The following is a 24,315-nucleotide window of genomic DNA, read 5'->3' on the forward strand; positions in this document are numbered from 1 at the left end:
GTCCTGTATCTGGTGTGTACAAGAGTCCCAACCTAAACATCCCAAAGTCCATTCTGAAGGGTAAAATTGACCACCTCTTTTAAAAAAAAAAAAAAAAAAAAAAAAAAAACTAAAAAAAAACTATAAATGTTCAATACGAAAACAAACGTAGCTTACATTCTGCATGTTGCACAGAGTGGTAAGGTTGTACAACTGCGTGTGAAGGGACTGATATAGACCAACAGAAAGCACACCAACCCACACACACCAACATGCGCGCACACACATACACACACAGAGGACAGATTTAAACTGGAGACACAAACATATGCATACAAGTCATAAAAAAACAAAACCATCAAAAAATAAAGGTTATGTTTGTTTTTTCCGATTGGGAGACTGAAGAATATTTTGATAAATGTGTTAAAAAAAAACAAAGAAAAAAGCAAACTTTATCTGATAATCTAATGGACTACACTCTTAAAAATGCAGAACATCTAAATTTTATTTTATGCACAGGAATGTTGGACATTTATTTCATTAAAAAATACAAAAATAAAATTCAAAAAAGACACCCACAATCCAGAATAATAGTCTGAAGGGGATGTGTTGGACAGGGGCAGAAAGGTTTGGGGGGGGGGGGGGCAATCTGAGTCTGCTTCAACCTGAGTCTCCTGGGTCTACAGCAAATGACCAGAGTACTGCTTCACACTGAAATAAAAAGAGTGGAAAAATAAATAAAATACACAAGATGGAAAATTTGCAATCCACAAATCAATGACAGTGTAAATATATAGCTATGCAACTGTGGCAGGAGGAAGTGTTGGGAGGAAAACAATGGGGTGGCAGAGTGGGAATAGAGACACAGCGAGTAAGAACGACAGGCAGCGAAGAAGAGGGGTAAGATGTGACCTAAGTGGCTGAAGGAGACTGAGCAAGATGAAGAAGAGGAGGAGGAGGAGGAGGAATAAGAGGGGTTTGGTTAGTCCTTGTGTCCAAGCAGGTGCAGCAAACTAAAGTGGGAGGAGAGGAAGGAAGAGGGAGGCAGGGTTAGTTACCATGGCAACACCACACTACTCATGAGACAGCGGCGGCAGGTCTACAGCTGCATTAGCATTCGGGCTAAGCTCAGATAGTATCAACAAGGAAGTAGTGTGTATTATACGTGCCTACTGGTTGCCAAGGGAGACAGAAGAGGAGGAGCCCGTGCTATTTGGCAGACTGTGATTTGTTGTCGGTTGATCTAACTAAAAACAACAAAATCACTAGTCTTCCACACAGCAGCAGCCAGGGGAAGAATCAATCCACTCCCTGCTTCACAGTGAAAGGGCTTAGATGGAAAATACACATTGTTTTTTTTTCTGCTGTCAATCATATTCAATGGACAAATGTGACATTCAAAGAAACATGTCAGTCACATTGACCCTTTTAAAAAAATGCTACGCAGTAAGTACAACTGTTAAGTTTTCCTACTCCGTCACAGCCATTTCACGTAAGAGGAAGGTTTGAACGAGTTGCAGGTTGCATGGGGAAGAAAGGAAGGGGGTTAGTGAAGAAGAGACAGCAGGCAACAGAAATGCATAACCCAAGAAAAAGTGGGTTAACTAGTATCAGGATGCAATTTCAGAATAATATTTATGCATTTACAATCTTAACCGAATCTACAATCTATGCATGTGTGGTTCAGTGGATTGAAAAAGGTTAAGAAACAAAGAATCTTTTAAATATTTGTCGTTCTCTATAGTTTTCATGAGTTTACAAGACATCAGGTGGGTTGCATCAACCAACTTTTTATAAAAGCAGCCCAGCAGATGTGAGTTCAGGCCAGGTTAAGAGCCCACAGGACAAATTCATGGAAGTTTTTTGAAGGTTACCTCTCTAAGACGACAAACTAGCTTGTTGGGACAAAACGGTTCAAATACAACTAGGTGGCTGAATCGAGAATTTCTACATCTAATAAGATGGAAGTCAGTGTAATACAGTGAGGCCCTGTCAGAACTTGCCTGTTCTGTAGAAGGTACTGGGCGTTCTGGATCTGATCCTGGGTGCCAGTAATGGTGATGATTCGGTCCTCAGAACCTTCCAGAGGCTCATCGATCTTGATGGAGGCTCCAGACTCGTGACGGATCTGTTTGATCCGCTGGCCTCCCTTACCTATGATAGAGCCAGCCAGCTGTTGGTGGGGTGCCGAGGAGAGAATTAGAGGAGTGGGGAAGGAAAAACAAACAAACAAACAAACAAACAAACAAACAAACAAAAAAAAAAACAAGCAGACAGGGAGACATTTTAGGCACTGGGGATAAATGTTTGTAGCTTATTAAATGTGGAAGATAAAGAGGAGATGGAGACACAAAGCCAGAGCAAAGCATGGAAGTCAGACATGTTCAAGAAAGTATAGTTTCAAATATTTAAAATATTTTAACACAATGTTTAAAATGTGTTAGGATTAATAATAAAGAATGATAATTGTCAATTACATTATTATTTGTTAATTACACTGAAAGACTACTATGGCTTTGTCTAGTGTGGGTGCATACTGAAAAAGTCAGTGTGTGGGAAACAACATAACTTATTGGTCCCTACAACTGGAATACTGCACCAGACACTTAGTTGCTGCACACATAATGGAATATGATACGCATACATCACTAAATGTCATTTATATAAAGGATAATGAGGAAGTGCAAATGACATGATCAGATATGACAATGTAGGTTTTTACGCAGTCTGGATTATTTATGTCATGAGGGTATGGTGGCTGGAGAAAGCTTTTTTCCTTGGTGTGTCAGTTTGTATGTTATGTTGCTGTCATTTACTCACATCTTTAGGGATTGTCACTTGTGTGGTGATGACAGGGCCGCCCATATCACTGTAGGAGCCACGTCCACCTGATGGCAAAAGGGAGGGGACAGCCGTACAGGGGAAAAGAGAAGTGCGGAAACAGAAGGACCTTAAGTAAAGCACCGAAAATCAGTGCTTGGTTGCACACATTATAACATGTGGCTCACAAAAAAATGTTGTAATCATACTTATCAATGAACAGTAGAGACTCACCTGACTGGTAACTATCCCAGGAAGAACTGTTGTCTAACATAGAAGAAAGCAAACAAGAACACTGACTAAGTGATAAACATTGACAAGTTATTTTGGTGACATTTGTATACAACAAATATTCAAACTACCTGTCCCAATGCTAAACACAAAAATGTGACTCATACATGTTGAAAATATCTTCTGAAAAAACAAAGTGTTAAATATTATTTAATTAGCTCTGGGTACCATCTTCAATATTTGCTTTAAGCCAACATATTTTAAGTAAATTTCATTCCACTAGTTTCCAAAAAAAAGCACAATACTGGTGCAAACCAATAGCAAAGACACCTTAATGTTAGCTTCAATGTCCACTGAGCCAATTTGCCACTGTGCAGATTGATTTTTTTTATCCATACACATCACATTCCTACAAAGTGCTTGACACTACAGTATGTTGGAAAGAACACTGAGGCATTTACTCTCAGCCAGATTAACAACCTTGAAACCACATCCATATATTGCCAGAAAAAAATGTGAGGTTAAGCACTTACCATATCCTCCACCACTCTGTAGAGAAAAAAAAAACGAAAAAAAAAAAACAACAAAAAAACAGATGGGTTACACACAGTACAGCCGAATCCTTTCGTCTTTCTACAGATCTCGGATGAATGGACGGTGAGTTATAAGAATAAATCTACGGATGATGCAGCTGCCTCCACCATGGAGTACATTCAACTAAAAGCCACCCAGTTTTCATCCATAAGCCAGACGACTCCTCCTCCTTCCCTCCCTCTATCCCCCCTTCCCGTCTTTCCTTGCATCTCCATCAGCCCCCATTTTCACCTGCTATTCAGTTGCTGCTGTCACCAGGGCAACAGGCAATTCAAAAAGCTGTTGCTGAGCAACGGCAGGCAGTATCCTGCCAGCTCTCAGAGAGGGAGAGAGAGGGAGAAAGAGCGAGAGACCTTCCAGTCTGTCAACAAAGCGTTGTTATTGCCTAGCAACCAACCATGGCCACCCCCACCCTCCCCACCCCCAACATCCTCCCTCTCTTTGAAGGAAAAACAGGCTGGCCGTGAAAAGTACACAGTAAGAGGGCAATTATAGCTGATTATTATGGGGTGTCGCCGGCTGTGGTGATTATGGTCATTTGGTGGGATGGCTTACACCATGCCAAAACTAGCTTGGATGCATGGCCAGGGCTCGGATGAGTGTGTGCACACGAATGTGTACAAGTGACCAGCTATGTTTGTATTGCTAATAAACCACTTATCGTGACAACACAATGGACAATCACAGCATATTGTCTAGTGCTAGGACCAACCACTATGCTAGTCTGAGGACTCTGGCGCCCAATGAGATGCTAGTACCAGAGCTGCATGTATTTAGCAAAGGGTCACTAACCATGTTATCGCTATAGCGATCCGGTCTGCCTCTTCTGTCACTGGTGACGAAAAGAGTACCACACAGGCAGGGAGATGGTTGGGGGGCAGAGAGAAGAGAGAAAGAGGGAGGGAGAGAGAGAGATAGAGAGAGAGATGTGGGTGGGGGTAGAAAGAAAATTGAAAATTCTCAGAAAAAAATGCTTGAAAACATTCCAAAGAAAATTTCTGGTCTAGGTCAAACTGCAAACACACGCTGAGCAAGATTACAGTATAAACACATTTCCTCTCAGCCATCTTCCCACACAGTAACAGGAACAGCTCTGACAGTGTTATGGTGAGAGGAGTGACAGGTGGTGGTGATGATGATCAGAGCCAAGCGCTGCTGTTTTTTTTCCTCCCAAAACTGAGTTCAAATAAAGGAATTAGCTGAAGAAATCTGTTTGGGTTTACTTGGTACTCTTGCTGTTCCTGAAGAACATACGTGCACGGATATTAATGCCATGTCACACTACAGCCACAACATAACTTAATATCACTCATTGCTTTTGCTTAACAACGTCTTTCTGTAGCCATGTTGTATTACATATACTAATATGTAATAATTACAAATAATTTATAATATATATATATATATATATATATATATATATATATATATATATATATATATATATAAATAAATAAATACAAATTAAAAAAACTCATCCCAATACATTTCAGTGTCTCAAAAGGATGCCCTGACATTTTTTTTTTTTTTTTCCTACAGACAGTATCCACTACATTTTTATCAGTTAGATTTTCATTTACATTATCCAGGTGTGGACAGCTGACCAAGGCTGGGACATAGCAGCATTATCCTGATATCAGGGGGTGCAGAGATTCCCATTTTTACAATCTATTTGAACAGCTGATCAAAATAGTTTATTGACGTCCAAAAAGATTCACATTCAAAGGGCTGCATGAAACTGAACTTCAAAGGTGAAAATTATGCAAAAGTCAGCCAATATACGGTCTTCATGTGCAGCTATAGATATTAGATAAATTACTTCTCTAATTACAAGCAAGCTTGTGATGAATATCATCTTGACATCAGCACGTGACCGTCATACACACCACCACAAGTACATTATCTCAACCTGAGAAATACTGGGAGTGTATAGTACACTGGATGGGTTATTAACACAAGAAAGAGGAGGCGATACAACATTACTGCAGTTCCCGACAAAGCGGAGCAGGGTAAGGGATTTATGCAGGCTAGGGCACTACAAGCAAACGTACTGTGGAGAAATGTATGTTTTTAAGACAGGAATTAGTATTGAGGGTCAGGTATATGACAAGAGGTCAAAAGTTTACAAAGTTATTTTCTCATGAGCTATGAAAAGAAGTGGACAACCAGGCATATTCAAAAAACTGCAACGATAAAGTAGTAAGGAAGGGAAATATGGGATGGGTAGGGATACCTCAACACATACAACTTAATCTTAGTTACATTTGTCAATGGAAGATATGCTGAACACCTGTCAGCACTTGTAAATAACTCATTCCTCACCAAGACCAAAGGGTTAAAAAGCTACTCCACAGAAAGCACCGCCCGATGGTGTTAATGAGGAATATTTGTTTCAGTGAATTATCATTACAGAGCCTGTATATTGCGGCAACAGAAACAATAGAAAATTACAGAATATCAGAATGTCAAAGTATCCCTGTTAAGATAAGTTAGGAGGTTTAGGCAGAGCTTTCGGGACAGAAACTTACGTTGACCTTTCATCTGAGCCACGGTACGAGTCATAGTAACGATCATCTCTGTGGGCAAGATGGAGATGGGAAAAAGACACACACAAACACACCCAGACATACAGTGATGAGCACATACAATTAATGAAATGATAACCATGACTACAAATATTTCCAGGGGGGTGCATAGTGTGACAATCGATTACATGCACAATACTGGACTCAGTTTATCTTATGAATTACCCATATTTAAACAAGTCTAGAAAATCTGTGAACATATCACAACTGTATGGGGGGGGGCACCTGAAGAGCGGTTAAGCTTTGAATATGCAGAAGGAGAACGGTGGGGGGGGGGTGCTCTAGAAGAGAAACTCTAGCACTGGACAGAGCCTACTGTGTCTAAAATCTCAAACACTTGAAGCTCAGGAGGTTAACAGGAGGAAAAGGGACTCAGCTCCAAACTGATGAGTGGGATCATGCAGTTATTTGGTACTACAGTATTCAGTTAAACAAAGAATGTTTAAAAGTCTTTATCTGTATTTCGCATTGACAGTATGTCAACTGTAAATTTTTGGGGAAACATTTTTTAACAAAAAAATATTCTTGCATCAAAGGCAAAGCAGGAAAGAGCAACACACACTACATAATTTATGTCCATCTCTTACCCTCCTCTGTGTGGGTGTCCCATAGGCATGTTGCGTCCACGGCTACTCCCCCTGCCAAGTCTACTAGGGTGAGGCGGAGGAGGACCTCGGCGGGGGCTCATTTCATCGTAATCACGACGGGAAGGAGGCATGGGTCCCCGTCCCCCTCTGCTAGAGGGCATTCGGTCAAACCCACGGTCTCCACCACTGGACCTGCCCCCACGCATGGGGAACCCTCCCATAAGCCTACGGCCACCCCCCCTCTCTTCAAACATCATGGTGAATCCACCATATTCATATGTTTCATCGTAGAAGTTAGGGTCATAGGGCTGTGCACGGCCCTTTATGGGAGCCTAAAAAAGGAGGAAAGAGTGAGATATAATGACAATCTAGAGTTTGCACTGCGTAGTTTATAACAGAGTGTGCAGAGAATAAATGTGCATCCACTAGCGATAATGTTATTCCTAAAGTAAGAAAAAAATAATAAAATAAAATAAATATAAAATCTCAGTCGAGGTGCATCTGATGCTTCTCCAACAAAATTCCAAATGAGCTGGAGCATGACATTCTGATTAGATGTTTGTTTTCCCACCTGTGTCTTACACTAAGCTACGTTTAAAATGTTCCAACCATAACAATCAAGGTATCTTCAATAATATTAATAATAATTAAAAAAAGGTGTAATTTAATGGCTTCAATACGTTCCCTCTCCCTCCAATCTTCAACATCTAAAGGGTGGTACATCACAAAAAGGCCTCACAAACACTAGGCAAGATTCTTACCTCAGAGATGAGCTCCAGCATAGTCTTGATACACTCCACGACCCTCTCCGTTTTACCGCCTACCAACACCACCCGGTCTGTCGACTGAGGACAACACTCTTGAAACAGCTTGATGCTGGTCTTTGTGTTCTAGAAACACATAGGCACAGGCACACATGAGTGGGGACAGAAAAAGAGAAAGCTACTATAGTACAGGATACAGCATTTGATTCTGCTGTAGATAAATAAACTCGGAGCATTTTACACATTAAATCACAACATGTCATTTTAAGGGTATTTCTGCATCTTTGAGGTTTATTACATCTTCCAGGACAAAGAAGATTGATCCTGAAGAATCAGGACAATTCAATAACAAACAGTATATAAAGCAAAAGATTAACAAGAGAAAACTTATATCTAGCTGGGTTTAATCCTGTTGTTCATTTGGCAGCACATAAGGCTGTGTGAGAACATGTGTTGTACATTACTCACATTTCAGTCTGTAAACTGCTTGGCAACTAATTTAACTGTAAAAGAACCGATCCCCCTTCCCTTGTATCAACATACCTCCCGGAGCTCCTTGATCTTGGCTCCCTTCACCCCGATGATTGAGCCAGCAAGGCTCTGGTGGATCAGCAGACGTAGCTCACAGTCAAAATCCATTCCATTGTACTGCTGGTACTGCAGGGAACATTTAGCATGTTAATACTATGATACAATCTATTTAGGTCTCTGAAAGCTAATGGCAAATTAAGCCTCAAAATAGAGTAAAGACACAAGTAATTCGAGTTTAGCCTATCTAAACAACTAATTTGCAAGTGAAAACCGAGGTAAAAATACCCAAACAGCAAGTACACAAAACTACAGCACAAACTGTAAAATCAATTTAAGGCTACAAAGCATCTCTGCGACACAATAGACGTTTACAACAGATAGTTTAGTGATAACTGTTAAAATTCACCATTGTTTTCACTTCCAAATAAAGTATGTGGTTTAATTCAATGGGATTCATTGGACTTGACATGAACAGAAAGAAAATAGGGTCCAGAAGTCCACACCTCTTCCAGCGTTGGGATAATCTTGAGCAGGATTTCTCCAACTGTCTCGATGTCGGCACTGATGCTCAGGATGCTTCATATTTCACCCACCAATGACAAGGCAGAGCGAAGCCACACAGAGAGGGTGGGGTTTGGGGGTGCCAGCAAGGCATCCCAGGAGGGAGGGAACAACATTTTAGATTAGAGAATTCGAGACATCCCCTTTTTTGCCACAGAAAAAGTCAAACCCCATTTAACCAACTCTCTACTGAGACTACACAGCTAAATAAACTGTTGAGGCCCAGTGTTTTATAAACATTTTCATGCTAGATCACGGGTAATTCAACACTGTAACTGGGGAAAGGCTGGTACCCAAACAATGCAATGAAAAGAAAACAGTCTTTTGTCCAGAGAAAGGAAGAAAAGAGACAAAATAAAAAGGGACCCAAAGAAAAGTGACTGCATTTGGTGACCACTGAAGGGGCAAGACGGGAAGGGTGAAGTCTGAGGAAGATCTGGCATCAATAAGCACCAATGGTGCCAGAGAGAATTCTAAAGTCCTAAAGCATAGTTTGGTGGATGCACACCACAAACGCTTTGACTACACAGACCCCAAATAAGATACCCAACACAACTTTAAAAGATCAGCGAAGATGGAGAAAATGAATGAATCCTCTAACCTATTTTTATAATATGCAAAGGGTCCTTCCTTAAAAATTTGGCTTGGACAGCTATTTTGATGCTTAATTTGACCTAGAAATTGTAAATTTAAAAAAAATTTGTTGTCTGCACCCACCTAGAGACATCATAAAATAAACACAATGAATTTACTGATCAAGTGAACTTAAGCACAGTTTGTACATGGAAGTAGAATGGTAGACAGCTGAGGAAGAGTAACAGAGCAGATTACACCATGGAAAATGAAGTTTGCCACCACTGGAGATGATGCTTTTTAAAAGGGATGGAGGGAGAAACAAATATAAAACCAAAAAATGGAGAGGTGAGTGGGACAGAGAGAAAGATAATCTGTACTTTCAATAGCTCTAGCAATTGATAAACAAGTTCAGATGAAGCGGAAGACAGGAAAGGAAAAACAATCACACAAAACACTTGAATCCTAGCTTCCCTTTCAAGTTTAAGAATGGATCAACAGTCTGAGTCTATGAATATAAGGAGGACATCACAAGGAAAGAATGGGATGGTGCGAGAAGCAGGTGAGCTTATGAAACTAGCAAGAGAAAAAAACAAAACAAAAAACAAAACACAACACCAGGATATCGGGTGGGGAGGGAACGCAAAAGATAAAGAGGATAGATAATCATCAATGAAAATAAAACAAAGAAAAAAAAAAGAAAAAAGAAAAACCAAAAACAAGACAGAACAAAAAAAGAAAAAAAAAGACATATTGCACAGATTATAGCAAAGATTTAAAAAGACAGTGGCAGATTGTGGAAAAAAATCCTGACAACACCAGCCTATGCTTCAAAGTTGACGTGACTTTAAAAATGGCATATAAAGGATGTTGACATGACTTTTACAGGCTCAGCAGGCAGCTTTGGACATGAACGCATTTAGGCATTTTGACTCAGGCTAAAATATTGTGAGAACAGGTAGGTTAAAATACAGTGACTTGACAGAGGCAGGATGACTATTATTTATTTCTTCTTGTTTGTTTGACCTGTAGTCAGGCAGTGAGAGGGAGGAGCTTAGGGACATACCGCTCAGGCCCACTGCTGTCTGGGACTGACACACTGGCATTGTACTGGGCGTGGCATGGGCAGGGGCCAGGGCCATTCGAGCACAGATGTCAATCAAGTAAGGCGCCCATTTAGGGACAAGGCACGATTATGGGCAGGGCCAACCAGGGTGTCAGGTGGGCGGGCGCAGGAGGGGCCATCCAGAACATGGGCAACAGAGGAGGAAGTGGGCAAAAAGTCAACAGTAAAATAATAAACAAGGGAGAGGGAAGAGGGAAAAGGAATACATTTTTAATATACAGGCTCTAAACTGTTCAAACGTGACTTGAATTTGATTCTCTCAGAGATTGGTTTGTCAAAGAGAGAAAAGGAGAAAAGGTGACATTGGAAAATGGGTAATGGCATATTAAAACATGAAGAGTTCAAAGCTGGGGAATAGACCAGAGACAGTGAGAAAGAGGGGTAGAACAAATTGTGGAGGGCTACAGAAAGAGGCAATGTCACTAAATGAATTAAGAACTGGCCAGTTGCCTTAACACTTGTAAAAAAAAGGTAGCTGGCGCTGCAGGTGACCTCAAACACCACACTGTGCCTATAAATGTAAATTAACAAGAGCATCAGTGTTGCCACAACAGCATTGTTACAATAAATTATCTTCATGGAGAAACAAATGGACATAAAATTGGACTTTCGTGCCTAGGACTAGTTTAGCTGAGGCAATCGCATGATGTTCATGTGAGAAGAAAAACATAAAATCAACTCCAAAGGGTTTGTCAAAAGATCTCACGAAGAGAGGGCTAATATGAACACAGGCATCAGTTAACCACACCTCTTGTTTACATGGAAGAAAACATTGCCAAATACCAAAATAAATTTTTATTTATCCCAGGGTAAATGTTTGTTAAAAAAAACAAAAAAAAAACTGTTGTCCTATAGTGGAGGCTGGGTAGTTTTGAGAGGCTGAAAATCAGTGGAAGGAAAAGTAAAAAACATAAAATAAAAATCCAGGCTGTTTAAAATAGATGTACTCACGTCTGTACGCAGAGCTTTGATGTTTTTGCCACCCTTTCCGATTACAGCTCCTGCATTCTGAGAATAAAGAGGATACTTACAAAAACTGAAAACATAAATTCATGGAAATGAGAAAATGTGAACTATGGTACTACAATTGATACAAGGTGTGAGAGAATATTACAATTAATGTTAGGAAGAGCACAATGACTGTATGAATACCCATAATAATGGGTGCAAATTAATTATCCAAAAGGCAGAGATGTGATCAGTGCAACAAAAAGAAAACCATAAAAAATGGAGGGAGTACAACAAATCGGCAGCCTTACTTAAGTGGTGCGCAAAAGAAAGAGACAGCAAATATTCACATCAACATGAAATGTGAAATGAAAGGGGAGCTGATTTACTTTGCTCTGCAGGAGTATGCGAAGCTCAACCATCTCGTCCGAGTTCCTGGAGCGCTTGAATGATTTCTGCTCATCTGCATCCTCAGCAGGGCGCTTACCTGGCATAAGGAGATAAAAACACATACTGACAACCCTGCATACACAGCCTTCCACAAGAAAAATGTAATAATCAAAAAGACCCCAGAAAGCATTGAAGCACATTGTCAATATTTTCAGACTCTGTTTTCATATTGTCAGCTAAATCTACACAGATTACTGTGTGCAAAACTAGGAAATTTTCTATGAAACAATGAGCAGTTTTAGGGGAGGAGAACAGTGACTATACATGGCTTCAGTCCCTAACTGTTGCACACACATTTGAGACATCAACCTCTAAGAGGGATACCAAGCGAAAATTTGTAATCATATATAACTTGCACTAATTTCCAAAATCAAAGCTGTAAGTAATCAACTAAAACAACACTACAACTGCTGTCCCACAAAACCCACAGACGTCTCAAATATGGAAAGATTTGTCAAATGTGTCATTAAACTGATGCACTTTGACAACAAAAATGAAAAGAAGTATATGTTTTATACCGTTAGTCTCTGTGTTGCTAAAAGAAGTCTCTTCTTGCTGTTCAATTTCTGTGTCCATGGTCTTCTCACAGTGGAAGAGATGGGGTGGGCACCTCGGTCTAGGGAACAGGCGGGAGCGGCAGCGGCAGCAGGGAGAGAGAAGCAGAAAACTGGCCCCAGTGAGCTGTGGTAGTCTGTCGGCATTGTAAGAAAGGGGAAGAAGAAATTAGAAGATACAAGTTGTGTACTGGGATCCGGTTATTAAAGATCCCGGGATGAAATGGCCAGAAAAAACTGGCGGAAAAGCGGCACTCACCGATATTTATTACAGGGACAAGGGCGTGTTGATAGGCGGAACCAAATAAGCAAGGACCAAACAGCTGCTGCGACCTGCCGGGGAGGGAGAGACTAGCTGAGATACTGAAGTGTGATATGAAGAAGGCTGAGTGCTAGCAAAGATTGAAACTCACCGATTCTGACCACTATGTCCCTCCTATGTTTGGGTGGGGGTGATTTATAACGCTATTTAACAATACAGGTCAGCTGGGTTTATTTAGCATCCACCCAGCAAGCATTTAAACCCGACCATCATTATCTAAAGGGACACAATTATCATTGTAATGTTATCAGTTATCACATCGTGACAGTAATAGGATTGCTTTGGTGCAGAGAAGCAGTCATTTTGCAATGTTTCGGAGTGAAGGAAGCGTGCGACTGCCCTGGTCTTTTATTCCATAAAAGAGCGAATGATATTAACGTTAATACCGAAGTAACGTTAATACTTGACGCTACTGCTATGTCAACCAGGAAAAGATCACAGCCACGTCTCTATTTCAACAATTTAAGTTTAATAACTGACGCCAAGACTTAAATACGTATATGTTGATAGTGCCCAAACCGAAAGTTAGCTAGCACCACTGCAGCTAATTCAACGCTAAGTCGTTAACTGTGGTTAGCGCTAGCTACCGGGATGGCTAACCTGCCTGGAGGGAAATGCGTTAGCTACGAACTTCATCGTGTAGGTTTTGATTAATAATTTCGGTAAATGTCGCCCCTGTTCACTTCCCGAGTTGCATCCGACGGAAAGCATCGCGCAGTGCCACTGAATTACAACGAGCGAGTTGATTAAACATTACCAATCGATTAATACAAAGACCGGCCATAGCTACTTAAGATAGCAGCTAGCTAATTTCGCCATGTTGCCATAATTTCGGTTGAGCACAAGAGGAGCTAGCCAGGCCAGCTAATTAGCCAGCGCTGCACCGGACGAAAAATAAGCAACAAAGTGGCTGCTAAAGACATAATCATTTTTATAGCACCTGTGCACTTCAGATGCATTAAACTCAATGTGACACAGAAAAAAATGGGGAAAATAATGTCAAAACACAAACCTGTCGTGCAACAACTCGCTCGTTCCCCCTTCCTTCTCTACCGAACCTGGAAATGTACAAATTGAGCTAAAGTGTGCTGATTGGTTGAACAGAAAGCAAATCAAACACGAGAGAGTCACAAATGGCTAGAATAGACGTCAATCACAAGAGCTGAGGCGTTTCCAAAGTGATACGATACTCCCTCTTTCCGGTTGCGGTTAGGTCGGCAATTTACTGTGGATGTTCAAGTTATTCCTGTTTAGAAGGTAAGAACTACAAGGCGAATGTTAATCTGTGTCTTTCTAAGGAGTTGTAGAGGCAATATTGTTAGGTTTAAAAGAACTGCAGCTGGATATAAGAGCTTCTGTGGTCATGCAGGGACACAAAGCTAAGGTACGACAGCATCAACTAAAGCTAAGTAAGTTGGGTTAGTCAACTTTGGCGCCTTGGCTACTTTCCTCAGCACTGCATGGTAAAGGCTGCCTCCATGCTTCTCAGGTAACCTTTATAGCAACGCGTACTTGAACATACACATTTTTTCAGTTTTTATAATTCTGTCTCATGCTATCCTTGCCCGCATTTGTCACTTGGTCTCTCTCTGTCTCTCCTCCACAATATCCAGACGTGACCCTCTGTAGAGACACGGGGCTTATCCACGTTGATATGACCATAGAAAAATAACAGAAAGCAATTCCCCTATGGACTATGTTATGGTGTCAAGTGGCTCAAGAGATGCAGAGAGAAGATGACCTCTCAGGATAGAAACCCCCCTTTAAACCCTTAGGGATTGCAGGGTACTGTGACATGAATTAAATTGAATGCAGTATTTGATCCACTTCTTTTCTACTACACTTGCATCAAAATGAAATTTGACAGTTAATGTGCCATCACAAAACCTTTAAACACAGTTTTATGAAAATCAGTGCATTACATTTGTAAATGGGAACTATTAAGTCTTAAAATAAAACCGTGAATGTGTTATTCACAGCAGAGTCATTACTGATAAATACAATTAAATAGAAAAAACTGAATTTTGGTCAACTTTTTGGCTGTAGCAGCTTCTAAATAACCACCTACCAGAAGCTAGAGTTGTCTTCTTGAATAGAAATAGCAGAAAGTGGCCTAAGTCGAATACACACAGAGGAAGAGGATGGCCCCTGAGATCCAGGCAGTGGTACGTGCCACCCAGGCCTGGATGAAGTCCTCCTGGCATGTCCAGGTGCCCTTTGCCTGGCTGGAAGCCTGCGTGGGGTGGCTACAGGAAGAGGCAGGAGGGGCAGGTCATCTGTCGCAGCAGCAAATCAACCAACAGGTAGGCAGGATACAGTGAATGCAAAATTATCACACTCTTCACAAAAAATGGTTATGGTAATGCAAAGTTCAGTTACTAGCTGTTCCTGGAGCTTTCCTTTTCATGGGCTTCCTCATTAGATGGAGTTTGCTCAATTGTCATTTAGATAGATATCAGTTATTATCACAACTTAAGTATTAAACCTTGGGTCATGTTATATCAGGTGGTCCTATATAGGGTGAAGATGACTACCCCAGTCTCTGTTTAAAAGATGGTCTGTTGCATCTGGTGTGTGTGATGGGCCATCCACTGACCCCTGGCTGATGACCTTTGACCCCTTTCCAGTCAGTGCTGTGACTGGTTTTGGTCTAGTGTTCACAGGCATTTGTTGGCTGTTTCCACTGTTCATTCAGTCTCTTGTCTAAGGTTTCTTGCCATTTCACCTGTACTAAATATTGTTTGCCATAGCTGTGTAGAACTGAAAATATTAGTTGAATAATCAGTAATCAATCTGCAACAGTTTTAAGCCATTTAATCAAGCAAAAATGTGAAACATTTGCCGGTTTTGGTTTCTCAAATGGGATTTGCTGCTTTTCTCTGTTTTCAATCATTTTGAAATTAATATCTTTAATTTTTGTCAGACAAAATAAGACATTTGCGGATGTCACCTTTGGCTTTCAGGATGTGTAATGGGCATTTTTTAAGACGAGTGATGGGCATTTTTTAGATTTTTTTTTAAAAAAATATTTCATAACTTCACAATTAATAAACAAAATAATCCACATATTATCTGAGAAACAAAATAACTGTTATTTGTAGCCCTGCAGCTGTTGCATGTGGTATCATACAGCACTCCATTTTACCTCTTTGGGGTGATTCTGTCTTTAGGGTGCACCACTCTATAAGGAGTATTCAAAATTGAACGGAATAATTCCCTTAACGCCACAGATGGTTTGTGTCTCTTTCGTTCTTGTCTGGAAGGAAATTCTAGTATCCTTGCATGCTAAACAGAAGCAACAACTCAAAGCGTGATTAAACCTCAAAAAATTCTATACAAACTGTGAGGCCTAGGCATCAAATATTGTTGAACCCTACATAAATATGCAGTGCATAGAAAGCACAACTCATTGAACCTTGGAGCAGATGAGCAACAAAAGCCCAAGACCATGCGCATCTTTACTGCTGTCAGCTGAGAACAAGAAATTCATGCTACAGTGGGTAATGACTGGCAAAAGGGGGCGATTGAGGAATGAAAGAACACCTCCTGGTCTGACAAATCCTGGTTTCTATTGCGACATGCTGATAGCAGGGCAAATTTTTTGTGTAAACAGCGTGAATCCATCTTGCCTAGTGTCAGCTGTACCAGCTGGTGGTGGCGTCATGTGGGGTATGTTTTCTTGCATTGACGCATCGTTTGTACACCACAGTGTACCTAAATTTTGTTGCTGAACAGCTGTGTCTCTCCATGGCCAAAATCTATCTTTTTCCTCCAAATAGATACTTGAGGAGGATAATGCTTCATTTCTCAAGGCACGTATCATCTCCTGACGGTTCCAGGAACATGACAGTGATATCAGTTCATTCAAGTGGCCAACATTGGTCCTACGATCTCAATCCTACAGAGCACTTTTTGAATGATGTAGACAAGAATGTTTATATCCTGAATAAGAGACCAAAATCTGCTGGGCCTTTTTCACACTACTGAGTCACTATGCCTCAAAATCCCTGCGACAATTTTCTCTGTTGAAGTATTTCTTTGAATGACTGAAACTTTTCTAATGGCAAATTTAGTTCCGACCCAGAGCTAACTGTGGCTAGTGTTGGTCTATTTAGGTCACTTTTAGTGTATCATACTTTGAATCATGTCATACAAGTGAGTGTCACAATTTTTGTCATGTCACAGATGTGAATACAAAGTGTCATAAAATAGGTTTTTCAGAAGGAAATAAACTTGCTGTGAACCACAGAATTGCCAGCAGCCTGAAACCTCATGTGCCTCACTGCATGATGTGAAATTTTAGGCACTTGACCAGTGGCTGTTGACAGATCTGAGGGACCTGGACTACCCTGTTCTCCCTGAAGGACTTGCTGAGGCCCAGAAGACTGAACTTAGCGGCACCTTCTGTGTCCAGGTACAGGCTTGAGCATATATTACATGTTATATATTTTATCTCATTTTTATTTTTAGATTTTATGTTGTGCTCAATTCCCATTGATCAGTAGAAAATGTATAAAATAGCCAGAGCTGACTTAGAAGGCTAATTTTAGCCAGATATTAAAGGGCACCCTAAAAAGTCAAATAAAAATGCCTCCTTAAAAACTTACATGTATAAACAGCCAAAAGCGTGTGGATGATACTATATGAACCTACAGCAGAACAAAGGGAAAAAGGAGGGGAAAAAACGGATTCACATGTAACAACAACACATATCAAAATCATGTAACATTGAAAAGCATAGCAGTCCACACTGAGCAAAGAAAGCATCAGAATGTTACTATTGCATTTGTTTAATGGAGCCGACAGTGTGTAATGCTCTTCTTGCAGTTTGTGTGTACATTATGCTTGTTGTGATGTATCTTAAAGTTATTTGATTCAAGCCTATATATTTTCTGTTCACCTTTTACATGATTGGTGTCGTTTGTGCAATACAGATTATAATCCAATAAACCAATTATAGACAAAATAGACAATGTCACACAGCAAACTGTTGCTGCTAAATTAAGGCTGTTGTGCAGTTCATGGAAAAGAGATGATTGGAGCAGAGTCAGAAGCCATGTTATAACAAAGCACCAGTGGAATCCAGTTTTCCTTTAGATGGAAAAAAGAAAAACCCATCAGGAAACCCTGAGACAGAGTAATTAAATGTTCCGAACATGCGTGTTCCACTCACAAGTAAGACTAGCAATTCAAGCACAGAACTGTATATCCATTATACCATAATAAGATATTTAAGAAATTGATACACAGGGAAATCCAGCTTCATCAAAGGTCCCACTCTGTTTTAGGTTGACTCATTACTGGACATCAGTCAGCCTGCGTATGGTCAGCTGCAGAAGTGGAAGGGCACAGACTGTGCCAACGATGAGGTGTCTGCAGTCACACAGACCACCCAGAGGCCCTGGGAAGCCAGACCAACCCGGATGCTACTACTGCAGGTCAGAGTCATTTATGAAATAAAGTAGTTATTTAAAAAAAAAAAAAAAAAATCAACCATGAGTTAACCTTAAAAAAAACGGGGACAGAATGTCTGATATAAGTTGTCAACCTCTCAAGACAACCTGATCTTTCTGACAAAAGGTAACCAAGAACTTCCAGCCTTGAAACACAAAGTTCATATTAAAAAAAACAGTCAAAGGATGAGTAGTTACCTATAATTAGTATGTTTTTGTATTTTGAAGTAGTGGCTTTTGCATCAACACCCATACTCAATAAAACATTGTGAGTGTTGTTTTTTTTTCTCACAAAAATCAAGAGTAAAATAATTTCCAGCACTTCACAGTTTATTGCCAGACAGTTATTGCAAGGTTTCCTTTTAGAGACCTTTGTTGCGGAAAACTCTAATTTTACTAATTCTACTATTTTGTTTTATAGAAAAGTTTGTGATCACAGTAGTCTCGAACCAGAATTATGTTACAGGACTTTTTAGCTTCATGGATGAACTAGTCTTGTTCACAATGTATTTGATATTATAAATACAGTGCTACACTATCTATCGGTGTATACGACTGTTTAGCCTTAAGCTACAACCAGGCTTTGTCTTTGTGTTTGTGTGGTTAGAATAATGAAGATTACTGCTTCTCCTCCTAACTGAATCAGAGTGGACAGGTAAAAGTAGTGAGAGTGTCTGAAAGAGTAAATTGCTGGAATATGAGGCGCAGACTGTAATTTTCACCTTAAGTAATACACTTGTCACTGCTCTATGGTTTTTTTCAAGAATAGTGCTGGTGTTGCTTAGAAACGTTGCATTGGCTTTTTTTTTTTTTTTTTTCTCATTTTTTCATTTTTTTACTGTTTCTCAGACCATTTTGAGCAAGTCACAGTTCTAGGAGTCATGGGATGTGAGTTAAAAATGCATGGAAATAATGAAGCAGATATGTTTAGATAAGCTTTGACCAGCTTTACATTTTGAAAAGTCCAAGCCTGCCACTATATATAATGAAACAAACAGAAGAAACATTATTTCCAAATTAACTCAGTCTAGGTTTAAACCAGCAGTAAAGGTTTGGGAAGATTTGCAAGTAAACAACCTACCATGAGATTTACATATACAGTATACAGTATTACAGTAGCTGCAGGTCACAGGTAAAAATACAAAGAACTGTTTTCATGTCAGTTTCAACTTCTAAAATTTCCAAAACAGTTTACAGGGCAGCAATAATGTTGAATTTTCTTTTGTTATATTTTGAGAATGTAATAATTTCACAATAATTTCCCTGTTCTCTTGTTTCTGCTCAAATACACTGTCTGTGTTGTATAAGGTGACAGATGGAGTCCAGAGTTTGGAGGCCATGGAGTATCAGCCTATCCCTGCACTCAGCACAGCACTCAGGTTAAAGATTGATCTATAAAACACTTTTGATGTATTTTTGTAAAAAGATGTAAAAAGAAGGATCTTTTCAGCAACTGTGCCTAAGTTTTATAGTAACGCTTGCATTCAAGCAAATTTTAGAGATACAGAGGAACTACTCTTACTTACATTTTTGATGAAGATGTCAAGAAATCAAAATTTAAGTTATTAAACATGCAACTGCTATTTCACTGCCAGGTTCTCATTAAAAACACCAAGATTTTCTGACAGCTATGTATTTTCTAAAATGCTGGTGACTCTCCCAGGCCCGGTGTAAAGCTACAGTTGCAAGGACAGATGGTTTGCAGACTTGGGATGCTGCTGTTGGGGCCATCCAACATCAAAGTCCTGGGTGGTGAGGTGGAGGACATGGTGGACAGAAATAACCAGGTAAACTGTTGGTGTCTGTTGTCTGTCAAAAGCAGGTTTTTACCAATCAGTGTCATTGATTAATTGATTGATTGATTTTTTTCCTTATTTTTGTTACACATTTGCTGTGAATATTAACTAGAACTAATCACCTGTTGATTTATATTTCTCGTATATGTATTGAGAATATATGAAGGTGTTATGGTTCAGTTACGGTTTTAAGCAAGGTCAAAGACATAATCCTTGCTGTTCTTATACAGTGTATAACATGCAAAAAAATAAAGTATAAAGATATTTCTATACAACTCTGACAGGGCCGGGTGCTGTGTCGGACACTGGGACTTCCCGAAGAGCAGCAGCAGCAGGAGGAAGAGGAAGCCTCACCAGCACCACAACAAGGTATATTCATGTGAGCTTGTGTATCTTTAATGGAATATCATGTGCTACAAAGGTCACTGAGAGTATAGAATATGTACAATATGAAATCACCACAGTTTGGTGTACATTTCATGCGAAGTTTAGATTTTAAATAAATTAAGGTCTTTTAAAAAGGGGCTATATGTATGTTTTTGCTATTGCTACATAGCCAATGTTAGCATTAACAGCTACTTACCAGTCTAGAAGAAAAGCTGCTAGTTCAGCATCACACTTTGTTCCTTTATTCACCAAGAGCTGTCTCCACTGGTGGACAGCAACACCAGTGTTAACTCTTGTTTTGCTTCTATTTCCATCACTTATTTTCTTCTACTGAAATTAGCTTGCTAACCAGCTATCCCCAGCCCTGCCAGCCCATTTCGGCACCTTCCCATAGCGAGTCACTGTGGCGTCCAGACTGCCCTCAATCAGACATGAGAAGATGGAGATGTAACGCTGTCCAGAGGGCGTATTCTAACATCTTGTATTGTAAGCGCAACAATGTCTAAAGCTCTTGGCAAGCAACCATCACCACCACCCGCTACCGGCAAGAAACCATTTTCGGTGGCAGAGAAAACATACATATAGCCCCTTTAAGAAAGTAAACGGATGCCTGAAAATTTTTTTGTGATGGTTATTTGATTTGATTGATTGAAAGAATGAATGAATGAAAAGTCACTGATGTGCCTATGAATCAATTTTTTATGGCTAAAAGTACCCCTTTTATTTTTGAAGACAGTCATGATACAGAGTCTCTTTTTGTTTTCTGTTTAGGAAACCAGGAAGTGGAGGACCTAGAGCTCAATGATGCAGAGTTATTAGCCAGTTTGGAGGCCCAGGAGGAGGTGGAAAGGGTACAGGTTGGGTCTGTTCGAGACAGCGGCTATGGGACACTCAGTGAGACCGCCAATCAGTTCTCAAGAAGCTCCTCTGTCAGGAGCCTTGTCTCAGCAGCCTCATCTAGGTGGGTTGTTAACAATATGATGTCTTAAAATTTTGATGCTGGAACTCCCCAGTTTTCATCATCGGGTAAACATACCTTTACATCTGGAATTTTACATTATGTTTGTTTAATGATAATATCACAGTTATCGTTCAGCTACTTTAAGAAGCATTTAGCACTTTCATTCTACAGCCTATGTACAAACTTATTTTATACAGTATAATGTTCTTGTAATTACTGCCGTCTTTATATTTGCCTGCGTTACACCAGTTTGTTCATTTGCAACCAGTGATGACCATCACTTTTAATGAAGGATACTAAATGTAACAAGAATTTTTTAAACAAATACTGTACTTAAGAACTGCTGAATGAGGAGAAACAACAGAGCAGAATCAACATGTCACACCAAAATCGATTGCATTTGAAGTGTACTGGAGCTCTAAGTCCTGCACTCCAATGCATTTATGTCTGTCTAAGTTGATATTCACCAGTTTCCATTACTACAGAATTTGATAAGGATAAATGCATTTTTCTCATTCCAGAGCAAGCCGCCAAGTTATTGTAAATTTACCAACCTTAGGCTGCAATCAAAGATAAGACTTAACAGTTTAGAGTGATATATAACTATCTTGGTAGCCCTGTTTCTGGAGTGTTTAGTTTTTACTTTTTCAAAAAGTTTCTATGAAAATGTTCTCTTGATTGTCAATGGCTGTAAAACCACATTTGAATCTCTTTAGCTCTAGCAATACCCCTGGAATAATGAGCCCATTAACGCTTTTCAAAACACTAGATGGTTTAAAAGCTCTGTTAACTCAGTCCAAGATTATTGATTGGTGTGTTACAGAAGTGAAGCCTCAACCCACTCTTACAGAAGTGGTTGGACCCAGAGCAGCAGAAGTGGTTCAGTCCAAGGTCATCGCCATGGTGTCGAACAAGAGGGTTTTGACCACTTTGACCTCTTACCTCCTGAACACAAGACTCAACGAGAGATCGAAGCTCACAACATGGCAGAAGAAGACTTTCCTGATGAAGACTTTGATGATCTTCCCCTGGACGAGTTGGACAGTGTGATTTTTCAGCAAACTACAAATGTTACTGCGCAGTCTGACAGCAATCACAGAAGCACACCACAAAATAAGAGCAGAATTATAGGAAATCCTAACAGTGTGGACAGGACAACAAAACCTCAAACTGCTAAGCTTGAGCAGCACACTCTAAATGGCTCGGGGTCACAGTTTGGCTCTAGCAACTCCAGATCCATCACACAGAAAAGAGACTATCAAGGCTGTACTAAAGGAGCTAAGGGGCAGTTAGCTGCGGCAACTTCCACACCTCTTTTTTCCCCATCAACTTTAGAGCCATCACATGAATTAGAATTTGTAACCAATTATGAGAGTGATTTCATGGCTGAGGACATGGACTGCATCCTTGAAGAGGCTGAAACCTATGGAGTACAACCTGGGAGGACTGGAGGGCCAAATCAGCTCCCTCTTCAAGAAGGACCTAGAAGAGACAGAGAGAAAGCTACTAACAAAACAGAGTCTGATAGTCCATGTGCTAAAAAAGATCCACTGAGTGACAGCACAGTCCCTGCTCTCACTCTGACCTCTCCACCTTTTACGTACTTGTGCCTGCTAGAAGAGCTGATGTCCAAACCACACCCTCACCCCACCGAGATCCGTGTCAAAGCTTTCATTGTGACCCTCTTAGGGAAACTGAGCAGCAACAACGGCGTTTGGAGTGTCTGTGCAGCAATATCTGACGGAACTGGTTACCTGGACGTGGAGTTGTCCGATGAGATTTTGACAGGCCTGCTGGGCTTCTCTGTGGCAGAGAAGGCGGTTCTGAAGCGTGACCCAGCCCGGAGAGGTGAGCTTGATGCTGGGATGAGGAGATGTCAGGAAGAGCTGGTGGACATGTGCTGTGTTATGACCATCGTGGTTGAACCAGAGGGTAGAAAAGCTGTGGTTAAAAAGGCAGACGAGGTCAATGAGAAAGTACTCCAGGAGCTAGAGCAGAGGGTGAGAGACAGGAGAAAATAAATACAGAGGAGAGATTTAGGGGAAGTAAGTGAAAAGGGCAGGTAGCAGAGAACTACATTGCTCTTGAGTGGAGTGGAAGAATTGCCAACAAAACTGAAGCAAATAGCACTGCACATCAGGATTGCCTTAAAATTTTTCCCTCATGAAATGAAACTAAGGTATTTCTTGGGATTGGTGATCAACCTGCCTTTCAGCTTCAGATTTGGAGAGCAGACTGTGTGAACTGGATGTCTGATAATCAGCAAGCAGTGTGTTGCAATGCATCCCATCTGCTATATGTGAATGTGACATTCTGTCATTTGTCCTTAGAGGATTTCAATAATCTATTCAGAGAGCCATTTCCTGCTTGAAATGCACTGCATCATTGCCAAGCAAAATAAACATACTAAAGATGGAACATCTTATCTATATTATATATTAATGATTGGTCATCAGCATATTAGATTAAACAATCCAGAGCTGAGCATCCCAAATTGTATGTAACGTTTAAATCGATGCAAAGATACAATTGAGGCATTTGAGATGAGAAAAGGTAATGGAGCTTAAAAAAAAATTCATATTCTGATAGTCGTAATGAATTTCCAGCCTCAGCATTCATTCAGTACATCCGTTACTTCTGACTGGAAAATGATTGAATATCCAAGGACAGCATGGGTCTTTAATAAACTCCCCCAGAGGCAAATGAGAGGAAAGGATGATAAAAGAGAGGCCATGAGCTTCGATTATTTCTGTATATTATAGATCTTCATTTATGTTTTTGAGCACATATAACACAGATGTGATGCCTTGCCTGTATTTACTGTATATTGAAATAAAATTGTTCTGAAGATTTTAAAATTTTCTTTTACACTCTTTGACTAATGAAACATGCATGAAGTAGGAGCTCTGCTAATTTCTACCTTTCTGTTACTCCTTCTCAAATGAGGGTGTATGGGATTAGATGGATAACTTGACAGACCAGAACGTTTCACTGGTGCACTGGTTCATTTGGTCTCTAATAGTGTGATTGAATGCACCTTTGGGATATGCACTGTTTAAGTAGACATAATAGTAATTAAAAATATGCCCTTGC

General features: G+C 40.2%; 2 protein-coding genes across 5 annotated transcripts; one reads left to right on the plus strand and one right to left on the minus strand.

Annotated features, from left to right (window-relative positions):
- Positions 1-329: 329 nt before the first annotated feature.
- On the minus strand, positions 330-13,692 carry hnrnpk (heterogeneous nuclear ribonucleoprotein K). Its single transcript, XM_040154676.1, has 17 exons — positions 13,638-13,692; positions 12,563-12,636; positions 12,268-12,440; positions 11,689-11,786; positions 11,303-11,359; positions 10,292-10,335; positions 8,595-8,667; positions 8,104-8,217; positions 7,558-7,686; positions 6,797-7,128; positions 6,153-6,200; positions 4,417-4,456; positions 3,564-3,579; positions 3,034-3,066; positions 2,800-2,867; positions 1,983-2,152; positions 330-690 (listed from the first exon to the last, which is right to left on the minus strand). Exons 3-17 carry the CDS (start codon positions 12,323-12,325, stop codon positions 660-662), a joined length of 1,311 nt encoding a protein of 436 aa, XP_040010610.1. The 5' UTR covers positions 12,326-12,440; positions 12,563-12,636; positions 13,638-13,692; the 3' UTR covers positions 330-659.
- rmi1 (RMI1, RecQ mediated genome instability 1, homolog (S. cerevisiae)) lies at positions 13,535-24,074 on the plus strand. 4 transcript variants are annotated; one of them, XM_040154674.1, is made up of 10 exons: positions 13,536-13,882; positions 13,995-14,114; positions 14,239-14,928; positions 16,929-17,039; positions 17,914-18,063; positions 19,387-19,457; positions 19,742-19,865; positions 20,159-20,243; positions 21,033-21,222; positions 22,046-24,074. In XM_040154674.1, the coding sequence occupies exons 3-10, from the start codon at positions 14,767-14,769 to the stop codon at positions 23,241-23,243; spliced, it is 2,091 nt and encodes a 696-aa protein (XP_040010608.1). In that variant the 5' UTR covers positions 13,536-13,882; positions 13,995-14,114; positions 14,239-14,766; the 3' UTR covers positions 23,244-24,074. The 4 variants fall into 4 exon arrangements, with proteins under 4 accessions (XP_040010609.1, XP_040010608.1, XP_040010606.1 ...); XM_040154675.1 differs by lacking the exon at positions 13,995-14,114 and having other exon boundaries at positions 13,535-13,882; positions 14,722-14,928; XM_040154672.1 differs by having other exon boundaries at positions 13,536-14,114.
- Positions 24,075-24,315: the final 241 nt, after the last annotated feature.

This window comes from Xiphias gladius, chromosome 19 (assembly GCF_016859285.1).
Source record: "Xiphias gladius isolate SHS-SW01 ecotype Sanya breed wild chromosome 19, ASM1685928v1, whole genome shotgun sequence".
NCBI classification, from domain to species: Eukaryota; Metazoa; Chordata; class Actinopteri; order Istiophoriformes; family Xiphiidae; genus Xiphias; species Xiphias gladius.

Coding starts and splice junctions, on each gene's coding strand:
- rmi1 (XM_040154675.1), top strand. CDS start 14,767: ATGGCCCCTGAGATCCAGGCAGTGGTACGTGCCACCCAGGCCTGGATG. Junction 14,929..16,928: donor AGCAGCAAATCAACCAACAG/GTAGGCAGGATA, acceptor GTGAAATTTTAG/GCACTTGACCAGTGGCTGTT. Junction 20,244..21,032: donor CTCACCAGCACCACAACAAG/GTATATTCATGT, acceptor TTTTCTGTTTAG/GAAACCAGGAAGTGGAGGAC.
- hnrnpk (XM_040154676.1), bottom strand. CDS start 12,325: ATGGACACAGAAATTGAACAGCAAGAAGAGACTTCTTTTAGCAACACA. Junction 11,787..12,267: donor TAGCAACACAGAGACTAACG/GTATAAAACATA, acceptor TCCTTATGCCAG/GTAAGCGCCCTGCTGAGGAT. Junction 8,668..10,291: donor GACAGCAGTGGGCCTGAGCG/GTATGTCCCTAA, acceptor TGAAATATGAAG/CATCCTGAGCATCAGTGCCG.